General features: G+C 37.1%; 2 protein-coding genes across 2 annotated transcripts in view; both read right to left on the reverse strand.

Moving 5' to 3' along the window:
- Window positions 1-300, reverse strand: part of LOC102029878 (cell cycle control protein 50A) — a 28,912-nt gene extending 28,612 nt beyond the window's left edge. The window contains exon 1 of the mRNA XM_005406895.2: window positions 8-300. Coding sequence (XP_005406952.1) covers window positions 8-87 — 80 coding nt within the window. The 5' untranslated portion in view covers window positions 88-300. The remainder of the gene's footprint in view (window positions 1-7) is intronic.
- A 7,651-nt stretch (window positions 301-7,951) lies between these two features.
- The window catches only part of Filip1 (filamin A interacting protein 1), a gene marked incomplete in the record, with an annotated part of 169,998 nt that continues 161,023 nt past the window's right edge, over window positions 7,952-16,926 (reverse strand). The window contains 1 exon segment of the mRNA XM_013505829.1: window positions 7,952-11,825. Coding sequence (XP_013361283.1) covers window positions 11,785-11,825 — 41 coding nt within the window.

Genomic DNA, 16,926 nt, shown 5'->3' on the forward strand with positions numbered 1-16,926 from the left:
GTCCGGCCTCCGCGTCTTCGCGGCGCCCCCCGGCGCACAGGGGGGCCCGCCGTCCACCTCGTCCTTGGCGTTGCAGTTCATCGCCATCGGACCCCGGGGCGCGGCTCTACAAGCTCAGAAGTCCTGCCCAGGGAACCCGCCCCGAGACCCTGATGAGACTCGGGCAGGGGCCGCCGCCACCGGCGAGGCGGAAGGGGCGGGACATGGGTGACCGGAAGCGGCTGTCCGCTGGCACCTCCCGTGAGGCGGGAGACCGGAAGGTGGGACTATGGGAGGGGAGTGGGGGGAAAGTGGGTGCGGTTGGAGGCGGTGCCAGCGCGTACTCGGCCCGGAAGTGAGGGCGTAGTCTCGGCGCATGCGTCCTGGATGCCGTCTCGCTGACGACTCTGCGCATGCGCCCCGCTGAGGGGGTGGTGTTAGTGAGACGGCTGGTGTTAGTCGCAGGCGCGACGCACCCTCCTGGCCTGAGCTAACTTGTTAGCGACGGCCATAGACAGATTTTTTTCTTTGCACCCGGTCGCTGTCTCTGAAGGGAATCGGAGCGTTTGAAGGGCCACCCCTAGGGATCGTGGACCAATGTGTTTGGTGCAAACATAAACTTGAGTGACATTTGTTCTACATGGAGGAGTCAGTGTGGCTTGCCCCTCATTGAGAGATCCTCCATGCTTTCTCTCCATTCATGGTCTTGTTACTTTCGCACCTTTTCTGGGTCTGCCATTCTCTTCTTCATGTTAACGCAGGAAGTCCTTTGTAATAGGCTGTAGTTTGGGGGTGTTTTTTAATATTGGTAATTTTTAAAATACAGTGTATAAAATGATATACAACGTCGAAGGAAATGCTCATTTTATTAAAGTGACAAAGGATACCAAAGTAATATGGAGATGAGAAATAGAGCCCAATTTAAGTATAATGGTAACCTCCTTTAACTGGAGAATTTGTTTCTTTCTACTTTTCTGTATTTCCAAGTTTTCAACAATAAGCATGTATTTGTTAAATTTTAAAAATAATAGTCAGTCTGCATTATCACAGTCTTTGAAATCCAGACCAGAGAGTAGATCACATCATCCAAAAGCAAATGCCCAAACTATATTTTTTGAAAGACTTTATCGACAATTATGGCTTTTGGAAGGTCCACCTAGTTAAGAGAAACTGAAGAGTGCTTAGTTCTCGTAGGTTACAATTATTTTTTTCAGTCGTCCCACAGTCCCAAGCATGTGAATCAGTCGGGTATTTTGCTACTTAGAGGAATATAGTAGTTGGTGCCTTCTAATTACTGACTTTCTTAGGTTTGCTATTACATGATACTGATAATCTCTCCAATTCTTAGCACCACTAAGAAATCAGATATATTTTACTTTGGCTAATGAAAGTTTGCCTGCAACCTTAGGCTGAAATGGAAACAGTCTATCACAGTTAATGAAGAAGGCATTTTCTTTCACTAAGATCTATTTGTTAGTAAAAATGTATGTCATGCTGTTGGACATAATCGAAAAGTGTAAGCTTCCCCCCCATGCTACCTGTATCATCACACTCACTAAATGTAATAGTTCCTTAACTAATTTGCAATTGGAGCGTTCTGTATAAATGGGCACTTGCAGGTAACCCTCCTTGTCCATGAATAATACACCCACAGATTCAACCAGTTCTGGATCAAAGATATTTAGGAAAAAAGTTGCATCTATACTAAACATACGGACTTGTTTCCCAGCATTATTTCCTAAACAATGTGGCATAATAACAATGTACATATCCTTTGCATTATGTTAGGGATCATAAATACTGTAATCTAAAGCTGATTAAAGGTACATGAGAGGGTGTGCGTAGGTTATATGCAAACAACTAAGCCCTTTTACATAGACTTGAGAACCTGAGGATTTGGGCATCCTCTGGGTTCCTGGGACCAATCTCACTTAGATATTCAGAGAAAGCAATATTTTGACCTCAATTTGTTGCTCTAGTGATTTGAGTGATTATGAGGTACTTATTTAATTTGTTTTAAGCACTTGTCCCTTTTTTAGAAATTATATTTGATTGAAATGTAGCCTTGAGGAATAGAAATCTTACATTCCTGTATACAACTTACATTTTCATATCAGGTCCAAATGGATGAAGTTACTTTTCCAGATCTCATGATATTCTCCTCCAGTTCCTTTCCACAATATGCTTCTTTCCCAGCTAACACATTTTTTCACCTCCACATCATTATCTCAGAGATTCAGAATTTTATGTTTTCCTTGGTAATACATTATTTTCTTATAGACTATAAAAGGTAGTTTTTCATTAATCTGCAGAAGTAGGACTTTTTAAAAGAAAAACTTGTTTGACATTTATTGGAAAACAAAAGAATAGTTCTTAGAATGGATTGTCAGTATGTCAATTTTTTTGCTTCCAATACTGGAAATTCAATCCAGGGAGCACTGAGCCAAATCCCACCCACTCCTCTTTTAAATTGTGAGTCAGGGTCTAGCTAAGTTGCCCAGGCTGGCCTTGAACTTGCAATATTCCTGTTTCAGCCTCCTGAGTAGTTCAGATTACAGGCATGCATCCCTGGATCCAGCTATATAGCTATATGTACATTTGCAAATTGTGGTGGCTAGGAGTAACTAGATGTATGTGTTCATGTATTTATATATCACTTGTATTGTTTAAATCATGTTCATTTGCTGACACCTGGTAGAGGTGTAATTTATGTGACTAAATAACATGAATTCAGATTGTCAGATCCATATAATAAATATGGAATGAATACATGCATATAGACGTAAATACAAAGTGATAAAACAGACACAACCCAACAATCTGAAAAGGTGAAGATTTTAGCTTTTGGAGGGAGGGGAAGTTAGACACAGTTTTCATCTTTGTTCAGTTTCTATGTTATGTCACTGAGCTAGACAAATAGAAAAAACCAAGTGCCGTATAGATTGTCATGTTAGGTTCCTCTGATGTTTGGTGCTACTTTCCCTCAACTTTTAACCACATTCAAGCCATTTCACACACATCTGTTAATTGAAGTTGTTTAGGGAAGTTAAAAAGAGTTGAGAAGTGTCCCATGGTTTTTACAGCATGAGTTTCAGAGAACATTTTTCCTGACTGGAAATGGTTTGAATTATTTTCTGTAACCTTTTGCTTTTCTCCCCTATTCAGTTAACCATGGTAACTTAGAGAACTTTGATAGGGCCATATGATTTTAATTTTAATTGTCTCCCAGGACTTGTAAGAGAAAGAATAATGTAGAATTTGTACAAAACTAATTTCCTGTAGCTATTGCATGACATTGATCCAAATTAATTTTGAAAAATTACTTTTAAAAATTAGCCTTTTCCTTTTTTTAAGTAGTACATCTGTTGAACTCTTTCACTACATTTACGAAGCCTTTTGTTCTTATACTGGAAGATTGTCTCATTAGCCTGAGGTCACTGACGTGGTAATGAAAGATTTTGCAAATATTTCAATAACGAGACTGTACTCAGAAGTACCAAGCGAGATATTTTAATGGTTAGTGTCATTAGAGGAAAGAGCAATGACACCAGAATTTCTTAGTAGACAGCCTAAGAACTTTCTTTTAGGAAGGATATAAGGTTTAATTCGTCATGATTCAATACTTTCTTTAAATGAAAGAGTATAATTCTAATGAGACTTCTGATTTCATGATTCCATTTTGTAGAAACTTAGTTAATTACATCCCCAGGATGCATATTTTTTCAATAGGTGCCATCAGTTATAGATAAGGTCTTATTTTCAAATATGTTGCCACATGTAGATTGACCAGCCAGCAGACATTTGTTACGTGTGTAACAGAAAAATTAATTTTAAAAAAGAGAATTAGAGAAGGAAAAAATCTTAGTTTATTTCAAGCAAATCATCAAGAGATACAGGAAAGTAGATTTTTATTTTAATTTTTTTGGTACGGGGAATCGAACTCAGGACTTTGCGCTTGGTAGGCAGGCGCTTGTGCCGCTGAGCTAAATCCCCAGCCCAGAAAGTAGATTTTGAAAAACATGTACTTTGTGCCCAGGCATGGTGGCACACATCTGTAATCCCAGCACTTGGGAGGTTGAGGCAAGAGGATTGATGTGAGTTCAAGGCCAACCTGAAACAAAGCAAGATCCTCTCTCAAAAATGAAAAAAAAAAAAAAACGAAGACATGTACTTTGTATGTCATATATTTGAACCGTTTTAGACTTATTTTCAATTTGCATTTTTCTATTTTTCCAAGTTTTAAATTTCTGGAAGTACTAGGAGAGGAAGACACATTTCACCTTCATTTATTTTTTTTGACACACTTCTCACTACTACCTGTGAAATTTTTATTGCTTTAAAATAACTTCAATCATGCTCACTTCAGCAGCACATATACTAAAATAACTCCAGTATATACTTACAGGATAACCTCTACAAAATGGTCTTAAATGTGAAAATTGACTTTCCTGAGTCTCAGAAATGAAAAGCTTTCTTGAGTCAGTGGCACTAAATAGTGGTAACATAAAAGGCCCAGAGCCTCACTCTGACCAGCACACCATGAGGCACAAGTGGAGTCCAACAAACTGTCCCACAGCACCACTGAGTCCTCCGGACGGAGTGATTGGCACCCATCAGTACTATGTTACTCAGAAAAGCACCACTTCCTGTCCAACTTAAGACCCCACCTCCGCGGAAGCTGCCTTGTTCGCTAATTCAAAAGTCCGGTCAGTAGCTAGCTTAAGGAATGGTTCTGTGGCCCCTGGGACAGCTGGGAGCTGCTCTCTGAGTTATATCCATCTGCATGGGGCTTTCTTACTAAATATAAGCTCCTCAAAATCAGAGACTTTTTTCATTTCTAAAGGCCTAGTATATGGAAAAGTGCCTAGTACATAAAAGGTGCTCAGTAATCTTGTTGAACTTACCTAACTCAGCAAACTCACATTTTAGTGGATAAATCACTTACAACAAACAACTGAAATGAATTGAAACAATTGGGTGTAGAAGGGGTTACAGGAGTTCCAAGGAGGTCGAACACCTTATCTCCTGTAAGATGTAAGAATTAAACTGTGAGGACATGTGTTGCAAGGTTGGAGTGATATGATAGTTCTCCATGCAGGAGAGAATTGAATTGAAAATGAAGGAATCCAGAGATAATTGAGCATTATACTATACATATGATTGATACCATGTGAGGCTGTATCACCAAGGGTGATCATGTTTTTTCTCAAGCAAGATTTTGGCAGGTTCTGGTTGCCATGAAACAGACTTTTGTGCTCTCAACTTTGGGGACATACTAGGTTCATTAGCTTATCTAGTTCATTTGTCCCACCGCATGCTGGCTCCAGCACTTCATGTGGGAGTCAGTGCTTCTTTGTGAAGTAAAAATGAATGAGCACCTGTTGTTAAAGTAGCACTGACTCTTTGGTGGTCCTTTGAGAGCGCTTTGTTCTTGCAGACAGCATATCTTTTTTTAGAATCAGTGATTATTGAGGATCTTTTCTTGTTTAGTCTAGTAGCCTACATCTAAAACTGTGAGGGGCTGGGGATTTAGCTCAGCGGCAAAAGCGCCTGCCTGGCAAGCGCAAGGTCGTGAGTTCGGTTCCCGGTACCGCAGAAAAACCAAAAAAATAAAATAAAATAAAATAAAACTGTGAATGCTCACAGGTTTCTGCAAAGCACCCTGGCTGAGGTACTGCTCCTAAAAGAGCAGATCTCTAGAATTAGAAATCAATAATTAGGTATCTACAAAACATCTGCCATTTAACTAAACATATGACTTGTGTTCAAGAATGTGAGAAGCCGGGCGTGGTGCACTCATATAATCCTAGCACTCGGGAGGCTGAGGCAGGAGGATCATTGCAAGTTCAAGACCAGCCTGGGCTACATAGTGAGTTCAAGGCCAGCCTGAACTATGTAGCGAGACCTGTCTCAAAAAGACAAAAAAAAAAAAAAGAACGTGAGAAAATTGTACACAAATAAACAACAGAAAGACCAAAAAAGAGAGTGTGTCTGTAGTCTTGGAAAAGATCTGTGAAGACTGGGAGAAAGAAGCAGGTGGTAATAGGCCTCATCCCAGCAGGAACTGCCTTTCAAATACATTTGTCCCGGAGCAGGGGGTGTGTTTCAGTGGTGGAGCGCATGCTTAGCATGTGCAAGGCCCTGGGCTCAATCCCCAGCTCTCTCTCTCACACACACAGTCACGCACCATTACTCAGCACCTGGTATTCACTATGAGGAATATGCAGATCCTCCTTGAAGAAGTTTACAAACTGGGGAAATAGATTTGTAAACCAGCACCACTTGCTATAGCTTGAGTCTGCAGTGTCTCCAAAGGCCCTGGTCTTTCCCCAGCCCATGACATGCTTGGAGGGTGCCGAAACCTTTAAGAGGTGGATCTCAGTGGGAAGAAGTTAGGCCTTTCAGGGTGTGAGCTCGAAGAGGGTGTCAGGGCCCTGGCCTCTTCTCATCTCTTGGTTTCTTGGCTGCCATGAGGTGGTACATGACACAGTGGGTTGCCACAGGCTCAAAGCAACAGGACCAAGTGACCATGGACTGAAACCATGAAGCAAAATAAACCCTTCCCTCGTGAAGGGGACCATCGTAGGTTTTTATACTTAGTCACAGTGACGGGAAGCTGACTAATGGCAGTCAGTACAACATACAATAGAACAAGTGAAGAGAAAAAAAGTTTTCTCCTTAGACATCCTTATCTCCGCAAGAAATACTAGCGATAAATCTGGGAAAACTAAAGGATGACTAGTTTTCTTTAAAAAGAAAATCTAGCACTTGGGAGGCTGAGGTGGAAGGATCATTGTGAATTTGAGGCCAGCCTGGGGGATACATAGTGAATTCAAGACCAGCCTGAACTACATAATGAGACCCTGTCTCAACAAACAAACAAAAAGTAAAGTACAGTTCAGAATTCCAGCACATGATTGCATTGCCCTGTCTGAAACAACAAAGTTAGTGAGGATTGCCTCTGATAATCCACTGCAAGGGAGGTCTCAGTGCTCCACATCTTTCGTATGTGCCTTGGGATATTGTTGAGTGCTAATTTTAAAAGACTTCAATGACTTTTAATTTGTAAAAGTAGAATGCAAAGTACTATATTGCTAACAATGAAAGGGCCAAGGGAAGTTGCTTTTGTTTCCCTACCCAAGGAAAAAGGCTTCCTCATTAAATATGGTTATTCTAGCCAGGGCTAGGGAGAAAAATATACAGGATAAATACAGTATACAGCTTGAGCCCTTTTCTCATGGTAAATCATAAGACTTTCTCAGCCAGTGCAATTAAACCAAGTATATCAAAGATTTTTCTCTCTCCAATAAGCAAGGGCAGAGAGTTGTCCTCAGAGCCAAGAGTTCCTAACATCTGCAATTTAGCTGCAGAATATATCTTGTTTTAGGCGGTTTTGGTGTTATTTTTTGATGGATATGGCTAAATAATGAGAAATCCATTCTTTGGTCAGCAAAGATAAGTTAGGACTGGATATGGCCGTGGACCACCATTTCTAGCAGAAATAATCTGATAAATAAAAGAGGTCAAACATAACCCAACCTACTCCCATCACACTTTACAGAAACCATTACACTCCCTCTAGAGAACCAAGCATACCTGTGCCTCAGTTATGTTTGCTCTACTGAATATCTGCCTTTAGACTGATACCAGAAAGCAGAAAGCAGTGGTATAATATCTGAACGTTGATTAGTGTTATAGTTCATCAGAAAAAATGAGTGAGAGAATACTCTTAATCAGTTGTAATTTTCATCTTAGTAAACATTGCAACTATGGTGTAACTCAGAGTAAAAGCATCCATTTTGGCATTCCCTAATATACCAATTCTGCTTATCCATAGTAAGACACCATATGAAATGCAGAATTTAAAACTATTTTAAAGCAAATGATTTAAATAAAAAGAATGTTGCATACTTAGTTTAAATGATTTTAATTTTATGAATACTTTGTTCCAATTTAAAAAAGAATATTGCACAATGCTTTAATATTTTAATTGGTTTTTTTACATGCTGGTGAGATTTCCATGAAATAACACAGAAAATGTCCTACTTGGTTAAATAATTTCAATCACCTGTGAAGAAGTGATAGCAGGATATTATATTCATAAAGAAAACAAGTACATAAATTCACTTAGATTCATTGAAAAATAATAAACCTCATGTAATTAACAAAATAAAGGAGGCAAAGTTAATAATGGTGTGAAAATAGAATGCATTTCCAAAATTTTTCTTAAATGTACTCTTGTTTTGAAAATCCATTAGAGCTGCAAGGATTCTAAAAATATCTGACTACTTTGTAAGCCTCTTTATTGGAGAAGCTAACAGCTGATGCTTTTAAAGCAAAATCTCAATTAAATAAATACACATCTGCAGTGTTAAAATACACATCTATGAAGGGTAAGATAAAATTCCCCAAATCACATAAACAAAAACTTCCCAGAAAATAAATGATCACAACATTTCTGGTTAAATCTGCAGCTATCACATTTTCCCTACAGAACAACCACAGTTATCATCCAATAATTTGGAATAAATGCTGAAAATTATAATAATCAAGTTCCCAAATTTTATAACTCTATTACAGCAATTTTCATTCTTCTCCCCTGATAATTAGCATTTTTAGTAGCTGTGTAGCACTGGGCGTGAAGAGGAGGACACGTGACTCAGGTGACAAATGTGTGTTTCTTTTAAAGTCCCATTTTCCACATTTGCTATTTTTAATTTGTAGATCATGCAGTGTATGAACACCTCTACTTTTGCTACTTATGTTTTTTATTTATTTTCAGGAAAATTCAACCCCAGCATTAATAGAAAGGGCAAAAACCTTACATTCCTGATATACCATCTACTCTTTCTTTGCCACTGATTTGGAGAAGGCATGAATTATTTCAGTAGTTTTGATGTCTGTTAATTACTGAACTAGATATTCCACACTAAATTTTCTATGGTAAGATGCAATTAATTCTTCACATTCTGTGAACATTTTAGGCATCTGACATCTGGTGCTTTTATTCTATCCATGTCTTCATCAAACCCCAAAGCTTCATGGAATATTTGAAAAAATCTGCAGAAGATACTCAAAAAACTGCTATCAAAAAGAGATACATAAAGTAATGATTTAGTTGAATTGTTATGCCTTCGCCTGGAAACACTAATTATTTTATTATATTTCAGAAACCATTCACAATTCCACTCAAAAATAATCCCCAATATATTGATGACTGGAGATTTATTTATAATCCAAGTTGGATACATTGTGTGACTTTGGTCCTCGAGTAGTGCCAGGATTGCATGTGAAGGTAATGTTTTCAGTTGGATGTCAGTGACAAGATGTTACTATTTCTGATCTTGTTTATTAAGACTCTCTTGCTCTATTTCAGAATTAATGTGATTAATGTGACTCATCAGGCCCTCCGGCCCTGTTCTGGTTTAGACACAATGTAGACAGAAAAGCCTCAATACCAGGCTAAATGCATCCCCATGCTACTGCTTAGCAAGTACCAAATTTCATTATCCAATCAGGAGAAACAAAATGCAGATCCAAACACATATAAATTACTAGCAATATTTTAATTGAACTCAAAAAGTATTTAGAATCTTGTCTGCTAGCCTTTTCACTAGTAATGTAGCAAAATTCCCACAAATTGAGAAAAAATTATTCATTTCAAATTCTTATCTATGATGTCTCTGAATGTTTTGCCATCAAAAGTATAAACACTGGCAAATAAGGAACTTAACTGTGAGTCAAAAAATGAAATGATATTAAAAAACTGTCTTCTAATTGAAAATGTCATTATAGTTCAAAGTTTTCACAAAACAAAATCCAGTAATAACAATTTAAAAAATCTTCACACACACGTTCTCTGGTTTTCTGAGTCAGTAATTAGAGCCACAGGAGGTTATATGATGCTTCCACAATCATTCAAGCTAGGGCAAGTCTAATACAGCATTTCTTTGATTTTTTAAAAAAAGACAAAAATAGGGGTAAAGGATTTAGCTCATGGTGTAGCACTTGCTAAGCAAGTATGAGGCCCTGGGTTCAGTCCTCAGCACCAAAAAAAAATTTTTTTTAAAGGGCTCAAAGCAAAAATAATTTTAACAAAACATAATTCTTTAATTTATAACGTTGAATACGATTTTCCATTTCCACAAAGTATACCTTAAAACCTCCCAAGGTTACATAAGAAAGGAAATTTCGCATTAATTTTTCCATTCCAGAAACTGGAGGTCCCTATGGGCTTGTGGACCTGGGTACAGCACGTGGACTGGAGAGGTGAGCTAGTGATGCCCCGTGTGGCTGTTAATGATCTGTGGCCCTCAGAAGCATTCTCTTTCATCTCAGTAAAGTTACATGATAAATGTTTTCTTCATTAAGAGATTGACACATCCACTCTTAATTTATCTTTCAATTTATATTTTGTTTGTTTTTATTTCTATTAGTCCTCGTTTGCAGTACATAATGATCGCATTCCCCGTAGGGAATTGGCACACGTACAGAACACACCTTAATAATTCTTCTTCATCTTGCCTTTCCTCCTGTCCCCTTCCTTCCCCTCCCTCCATGTCTCGATCCCCTTCCCCTATGAGAAAGCGCTGTCTCTCTACTTCCTAGTATCTATCTTTTATTTTGCTCTTTATGTATATTTTGTGTTTCTCTTGTAAGAGAAACCATGTGAGATTTTAAAGTCTTCTTTAAAAACCTTATTGAAGACATGTCCACACTAACAGTCTTATTTTAAACTATGGTTTTTAAAAGACTGAATTATTTAAGTTTTCCAGTGACTTTATTAAATTCAACAGCAGCTCTGACATTGACATTTGAATAATACATGTGCTTTTTGTCTTTAATAAATGTATTTTTCATTTTTAAAGAATATATTTCCTTACCTACATGTGGCTATGAAAATCTATCAAATCGGGTGGGTATCTTTTTATTTTTCTAACTTTTTAAAAAGATGCTCCTATTATCTAGGTTGGTTTTATTTGCAAATTGCATGAGAGCAGAACGTAAGAAATATCTTGGCATCACAGTTCTCATAGCTTGTACATATATGTAATAATGAAAATAGGCATATAATTAAATTGTCAGTTAAAGCTGTTTCTGTTTCCTTCTGGTTAAACTTGTACATCTCCTTTTTATTAATTTATTACATGTGAAAATCAGTCCATCCAGGGCTTCTGGCACAGAACACCAACAAGTGCAACTTTAAAAACAAACTCCTAAATCAGAACATTATATGCGGGTACTGAGCCATGGTCAGAATGACAGCATTGTACAATCAATAATAAGAATTCTTCCAGAGTCTCCTGTGCCTAAGTGTCACCTCTTTATTTACCTTGGGATATAAAAGTGTTGTGCTTTCTTTTCATCAGAAGCAACAAATTAACAAAAAAATAATTAGATGTTATCATTTTGAGCGCAACAGTACCAATACTTTGGAGAACTGACAGTATATTCTACAGATACATTTTCCACAAACTATGAAAAAAGAGAAACCACATTACAAAATGTATTATAAAAATAAATTACGTATTATGTGCCCGTGGACCTCAAAGCCTTACAAAACGAGGAGGTCTTTCTCTTGCCACAAAGATTCAGTCGCCCATATTTTCATGTTATTAGCAAGGCTATTTTCAGCTTTTACATCATATCCTCAAAAAAAAAAAAAAAACCAGAAGTAGTGAAATATCTCCAGTCATAATCAGTAGCATGGAGGATCTCAGTGATGGTGGAGGGCTGCAGACATACTATCCACTCAGCAGGGAGTCACAGGAAGTCACGCACCCAGTGTGTACTGGGTTTACCAGCTCATCTGGAGTTCATTCGCAACTGGTGAATGATGACACTTTCTAAAACGAGAGGAAAGACAGCATTTTCAGTTAACCTGCAACTCAACCAGTAGCTTATGTGAGGATCTGCCCCACATCACTTCACCAAAAGACTGTTAAATGACAAAACAAACAAAAACAAGTATGTGAGACCAATACTATCTCTGTAATACCCTGTTAGCTGGGGGTGACTTCTGTGTATAGGCATATATACCTTCACTTTAAAGTTCTTGAAGGCCTTTGGAAACCATGTCTGATATTCTAACAATACTAGGTCAATATTACCTAAATAAAGAACTGAACACAAAGATAGTAATTACAATACAGAATCCTCATAATTGAAAAATAGACTAAAATGGTACCTCACTTCATGAACTCAATTCTCTCCATGATTCTGGTCACGAACCAAACTGAACAAGAACCAAATCTGATTTCCCCATAAGGTCAACATTGAGCCTAACCATTGAATTGGATTCAGTTCTCGTCCAACTCAGTTTGGAACAAAATTGTGGAAAGAATCAAGTTACTAAAGTAAGGTACCACTTATTTCCTATAACTATATTTTCCTGGACAAACTCTTTCTGTTCTGAAAAATAGTCACACCACTCTAATTTCTTTTTTTATGTATATGGACTGAAGTTTTAACAAGGAGATGCTTATTCTCTGTTCCTAAGAAGTCAGTAGACACAAATGACTTACTTTTGCCTTCAACTGCTTCTTTTTACTTAACAATATATGCTTTTTTTTTTTTAGTTTTTTTTTTGAGACAGGGTCTCACTATATAGTCCAAGCTGATCTTATACTCACTATGCAGCCTAGGCTGGCCTCGAACTCACAGCAATCCTCCTGCCTCAGCCTTCCAAGTGCTGGGTTTATAGGCATATGCTACTACCTCTGGCTCTAAGTTCATTCTTACCAGTAAAAAATAGATTGTGATGATAACTCAGATAGGCCAGCTACATTATAGATACTTAATTTTTATTTTATTGGTTTTCCTCTATATTAATTTTTATGTAGACATAGATCTGTATCATTGTTACTTTTTCACTCAGTCATTTGAGAGCCTGGCATTGAGATGATACACTGTGCTAGAACTGGAACACCAGTGAGGAAAATGAGACTGAGTTCTACCACCACTGAAATGACACAAATTGGAGGGAAGAAAATAACCCTCAGATGATTTCTCCACCAGAAAGCAGTGTCAGCTCCCTGTCAGCATATGGCCATGTTGTGAATGCAGACATGTATGTCAGGCTTTATCAATAGCATGGAGAAATTTCCACCTATTATCTTCACTTTAATTTCAGTCACCTCCTATTTAAATGTGATGTTTACTTCCATAATTAATATCAAAGTAAACATTAATTTAATCATAGCACCACAGGCCTTTAGGTTCATGCTAATTCTGCAGGGTAGATGACCTTCTGTTAAAAAATGTTTTCTCAATTTGGTTGCACTAGCTTTACCTCACAAAGGCCACTAGGTAGTGATGTTTCCATTTTTTTCCTCAGCCCTTCGGCTTGAAGTTGAGACAAAAAAGCAAAGTGGAATATGCAAATGTCTTACTTTTCCTAAGAATATTTGGCTATGAGAGCTTTATGAAGCTTTTAAGATACATATACAATTTTTCACTGTAGTAGGAACTTAAAAATTATCTAATTTTTTATATTAAAAAGTTACCCTAGCTTCAACTACTTTAAATACTTAAAAATATCAAAATCTTTGGTCAAAAGAAAAAATTAAATTAAATTAAAAGCACCCAATATTATGTATTTAAAAGTCAGAGTCTAAGATTAAAATGTTATTTCCTACTAAATATCTCTTTAAAAACTTTCTGTAGTAGACTTAACAAAATGCCAAATGAAACCACCTAGGTCTCAAATTCCCTTAATATAATTAAATAGGCTTCCATGTTTCCCTAAAGACAGCCTAGGAAACAAATTAAGAGAGGAATCCGTAATTGTCCTGATTGTAGATATAATTCATAATGCTTGTGCATTTGTCTTCTTTAAACAAAATAAGGGTACTAGAAATCATCTCTAATGCCCCTTGCAGGGTTAACATTTTTCTATCATTACAGTATCTTCCTTCTTCTTGAGTACATGAGCCTCCTAATTTCTAGTCACCTTCTTTTAGTCTTAGCATTTTGAAATCACCATAACAACAGCTATTGAACATCTGTATTTGATGAAAATATATGCAGTGAAGGGCTCATACACAGAAGAAAAACTGTTTATTTCACCATTACATTTCAATATTTTTAAATTATCAAGCCAGTAATCCACATGTATGGACATATAGAGCTAGACATCTCAGAAATAGGTAATAATGCCAAATAACAGTGCATAAATTCCATTTTAATAATAAAATATAGTATTTAATATTCCTGTACATAAATATTATTTAAAAGAATACAATTAAGTCCAAATTATTTTGATTTATATACATTGAAATATATTTCTAGAAAGAGTGAGACAAAATCTATATAATAGTTTTATTAATTGAAATGTATAAAACATCTGTTAACTGGGTAGTTACTTATTATCTGCTTTTCCCAAAGCTCAGCTGAACTTACTCAGATAAGAATCACTTAGTTAATGCACAAAGTTGAGAAATAAATGTTTCACACCACTGAATTTTGAAGTAACTTGTTACACAGATAAACTTTCTGATACATATATAAAAGTCACAGTTGCCAAGAAATAAAATAAATAAATGCTTTGGAGATTACTGCCATTATATTCTTGTAAAAAAGACAGGAAGGGCAGAATTTCCAAGTCTCTCTCTCTTATAATTTAGTACAAGGAAAGTACATTTTGCACATTTTATTGAAGTTACAAACTCAGCAAATTGTATTCCTTTGCTGAATCTGTCTTCATCTCACCCCAGAACAAGACCCCAGGGCAAGTCATTTGGGCCTCTATGGTGAGCTCAGTACAATCAAATATGATCTGGTAATGACTCTCGTCTTTTTCTAGATACATTTTTCTCATATTAGTAATTTGTAGGGCATTTACTAGGCAGACTGAGACCAAGGGTCACAGTTAATTACCAGCTTTATCGGCAACCTCTTAAAAGAAGCACTTAAATTTGGAGTCCGTTGATACATTTTTAAATATAATTTCCTTTTTTAAAAAATCAGAACAAAGCATCTCTAACTCCTAATCAGCATACATGTATGAGTGAGATTGAATTTTTACATGCTTTTGACATTAACAATTACCAAAATGCATTTACAGGCATTGTCTTGTACTGTATGTAGATCTCCCAAGTTCACATTGCTGCTTTTTCCTTAAGAAACTTCAGGTAACATGTTAAATATACTATTCACTATTATGACATTACTGTGAAATTATGTAGTTTATTAGGTTCTCTTTTTTATTATATTAGCTATGAGATAAGTTCCATGCAGACAGAGTTGAACATATTATTGATTCCCAGTTGCACTTAATTCCTGACCTTGCTAACCACTCATCCTCTGAGGGTGGGAACTCAAAACTGCTGGCCAGCCAGATGACTGGAGTTCCCAAGCTGTGTACATGAGACAGGGTTTGAGGAGAAACTTGGGAAGGATGTCTCTTGAGTGCTAGAGTGGGTGAGGCAACCTCACAACAAACTGGAATTCTGTTTCTTCCCAGGAGAGCTCCTCTGCTACGGAGTGGGAAAGGTGGACTACCTGGAAAGCCAATACTTCCCTCTCAAGCATCACATATGTTTTTACTATGCCAAACTCTGAGCAAGGCAATGCTTGAGCTTGAATTTTAAAGGTCTTCTAGGTAATTAGACCACATCACTTTAATAATTAGACTCTGAGCCTGCACATCAAAGAGAAAAAACTGTACAGAAGCTCAACTTATTTGCACTAGCAGAGGATGGCCTCTTCATCCACAAGAAAATGAACGTCAATTAACAGAAACATTTCCCCTTGGATGCTGTATCCATTTGACTGGGTATAGTTTGCTTCCTGTGTTCCATGGTTTCCTATCTCCTGGGGATGCTGGAGCATCTTAGGGATGTACTGTTCTTCCAAACCTCAGCTTTGAACTTGCTGCCCTTAGGGCAATTTGCCCCCATGCACACCTAGCCTACCTTCCATATACCATTTAGAAGCAAGATGATCACCACAGTGCTTACTTTAAATTTCTCATTTTCATTTACTGCTCCAGGATGCAGTCTTGTTATTATCACATCCAGAAATTAATCAGAGTTCTGATAAAACATCTGTTTTAAATAGGAAGTTCAATAAACTTCCTCTGTTGACTTGGATTTGTATTCCTTCTTTTGGATTCAGCTCAGCTAATTAAAAGTACTTCCGATAATCAGTTTTGTCATTTGCTCCGGAAAACTTTTGAACCAGATGATATAAACACACTTGGGGTTTCTCAACCACCAAATTGCCTATTTGCTTCCTCCCAAACATTTTCCCCTCCTTCATCAAGCCAGAGCATCATTACCTCCCCAAACTGCAGGATTTACCAATAATTATAGTTATGACTAATGAATTCTTTTTTAGGCAAGCTAATCATAATCTCCAGTATAGAATGCTGTTTTTCAGATATAAGCAAATGCAGAGGGATTATCTCATATATAACATCAACCACTGAAAAAACTAAATGGTATAAAAATATTTAAGCCAAGGATAATCAAGTTCTACTCTTTGGACACAGATGCTAAATGTTTTAAATCTATCTTTAAATTTTGAACTGATTTTTGATCCTGACTTAATCAGTAAGATGCCTAAATATCGCTAAGCCTCAGGATTTTTCTTGTTTTTTTTTTATTTTGGGGGAAGGGTTTTTTGTTGTTTTTATTCTTTAATAATAGAGATAATTATTCTCTTGATCTGTAAGACCTGGCTCAGCTCCATCGAGCTCTGTAATTTGGCAATTCTGTTCTTCAAATACACAAAGTATTAGCACAAGTAAGAGTAAATGTACTTTTACCATATAAGCAGTGGCTCATTAGGAAAATTAAGCATTAGGAAAAGTATTGTGGTAGGGTCTTGTAAACTGCTTTCAAACAATAGAGAAGCATATCGTATGATGACTAGAGAGGACTGCTAGAATCATAAAAGGTAATGGATAGATTCTAGACCATAAGGCCAGGTGATTTGCCAAAAACT

The sequence above is a fragment of the Chinchilla lanigera genome, unplaced genomic scaffold (assembly GCF_000276665.1).
Source record: "Chinchilla lanigera isolate Chin_1 unplaced genomic scaffold, ChiLan1.0 scaffold00101, whole genome shotgun sequence".
In the NCBI taxonomy this organism is placed as follows: domain Eukaryota; kingdom Metazoa; phylum Chordata; class Mammalia; order Rodentia; family Chinchillidae; genus Chinchilla; species Chinchilla lanigera.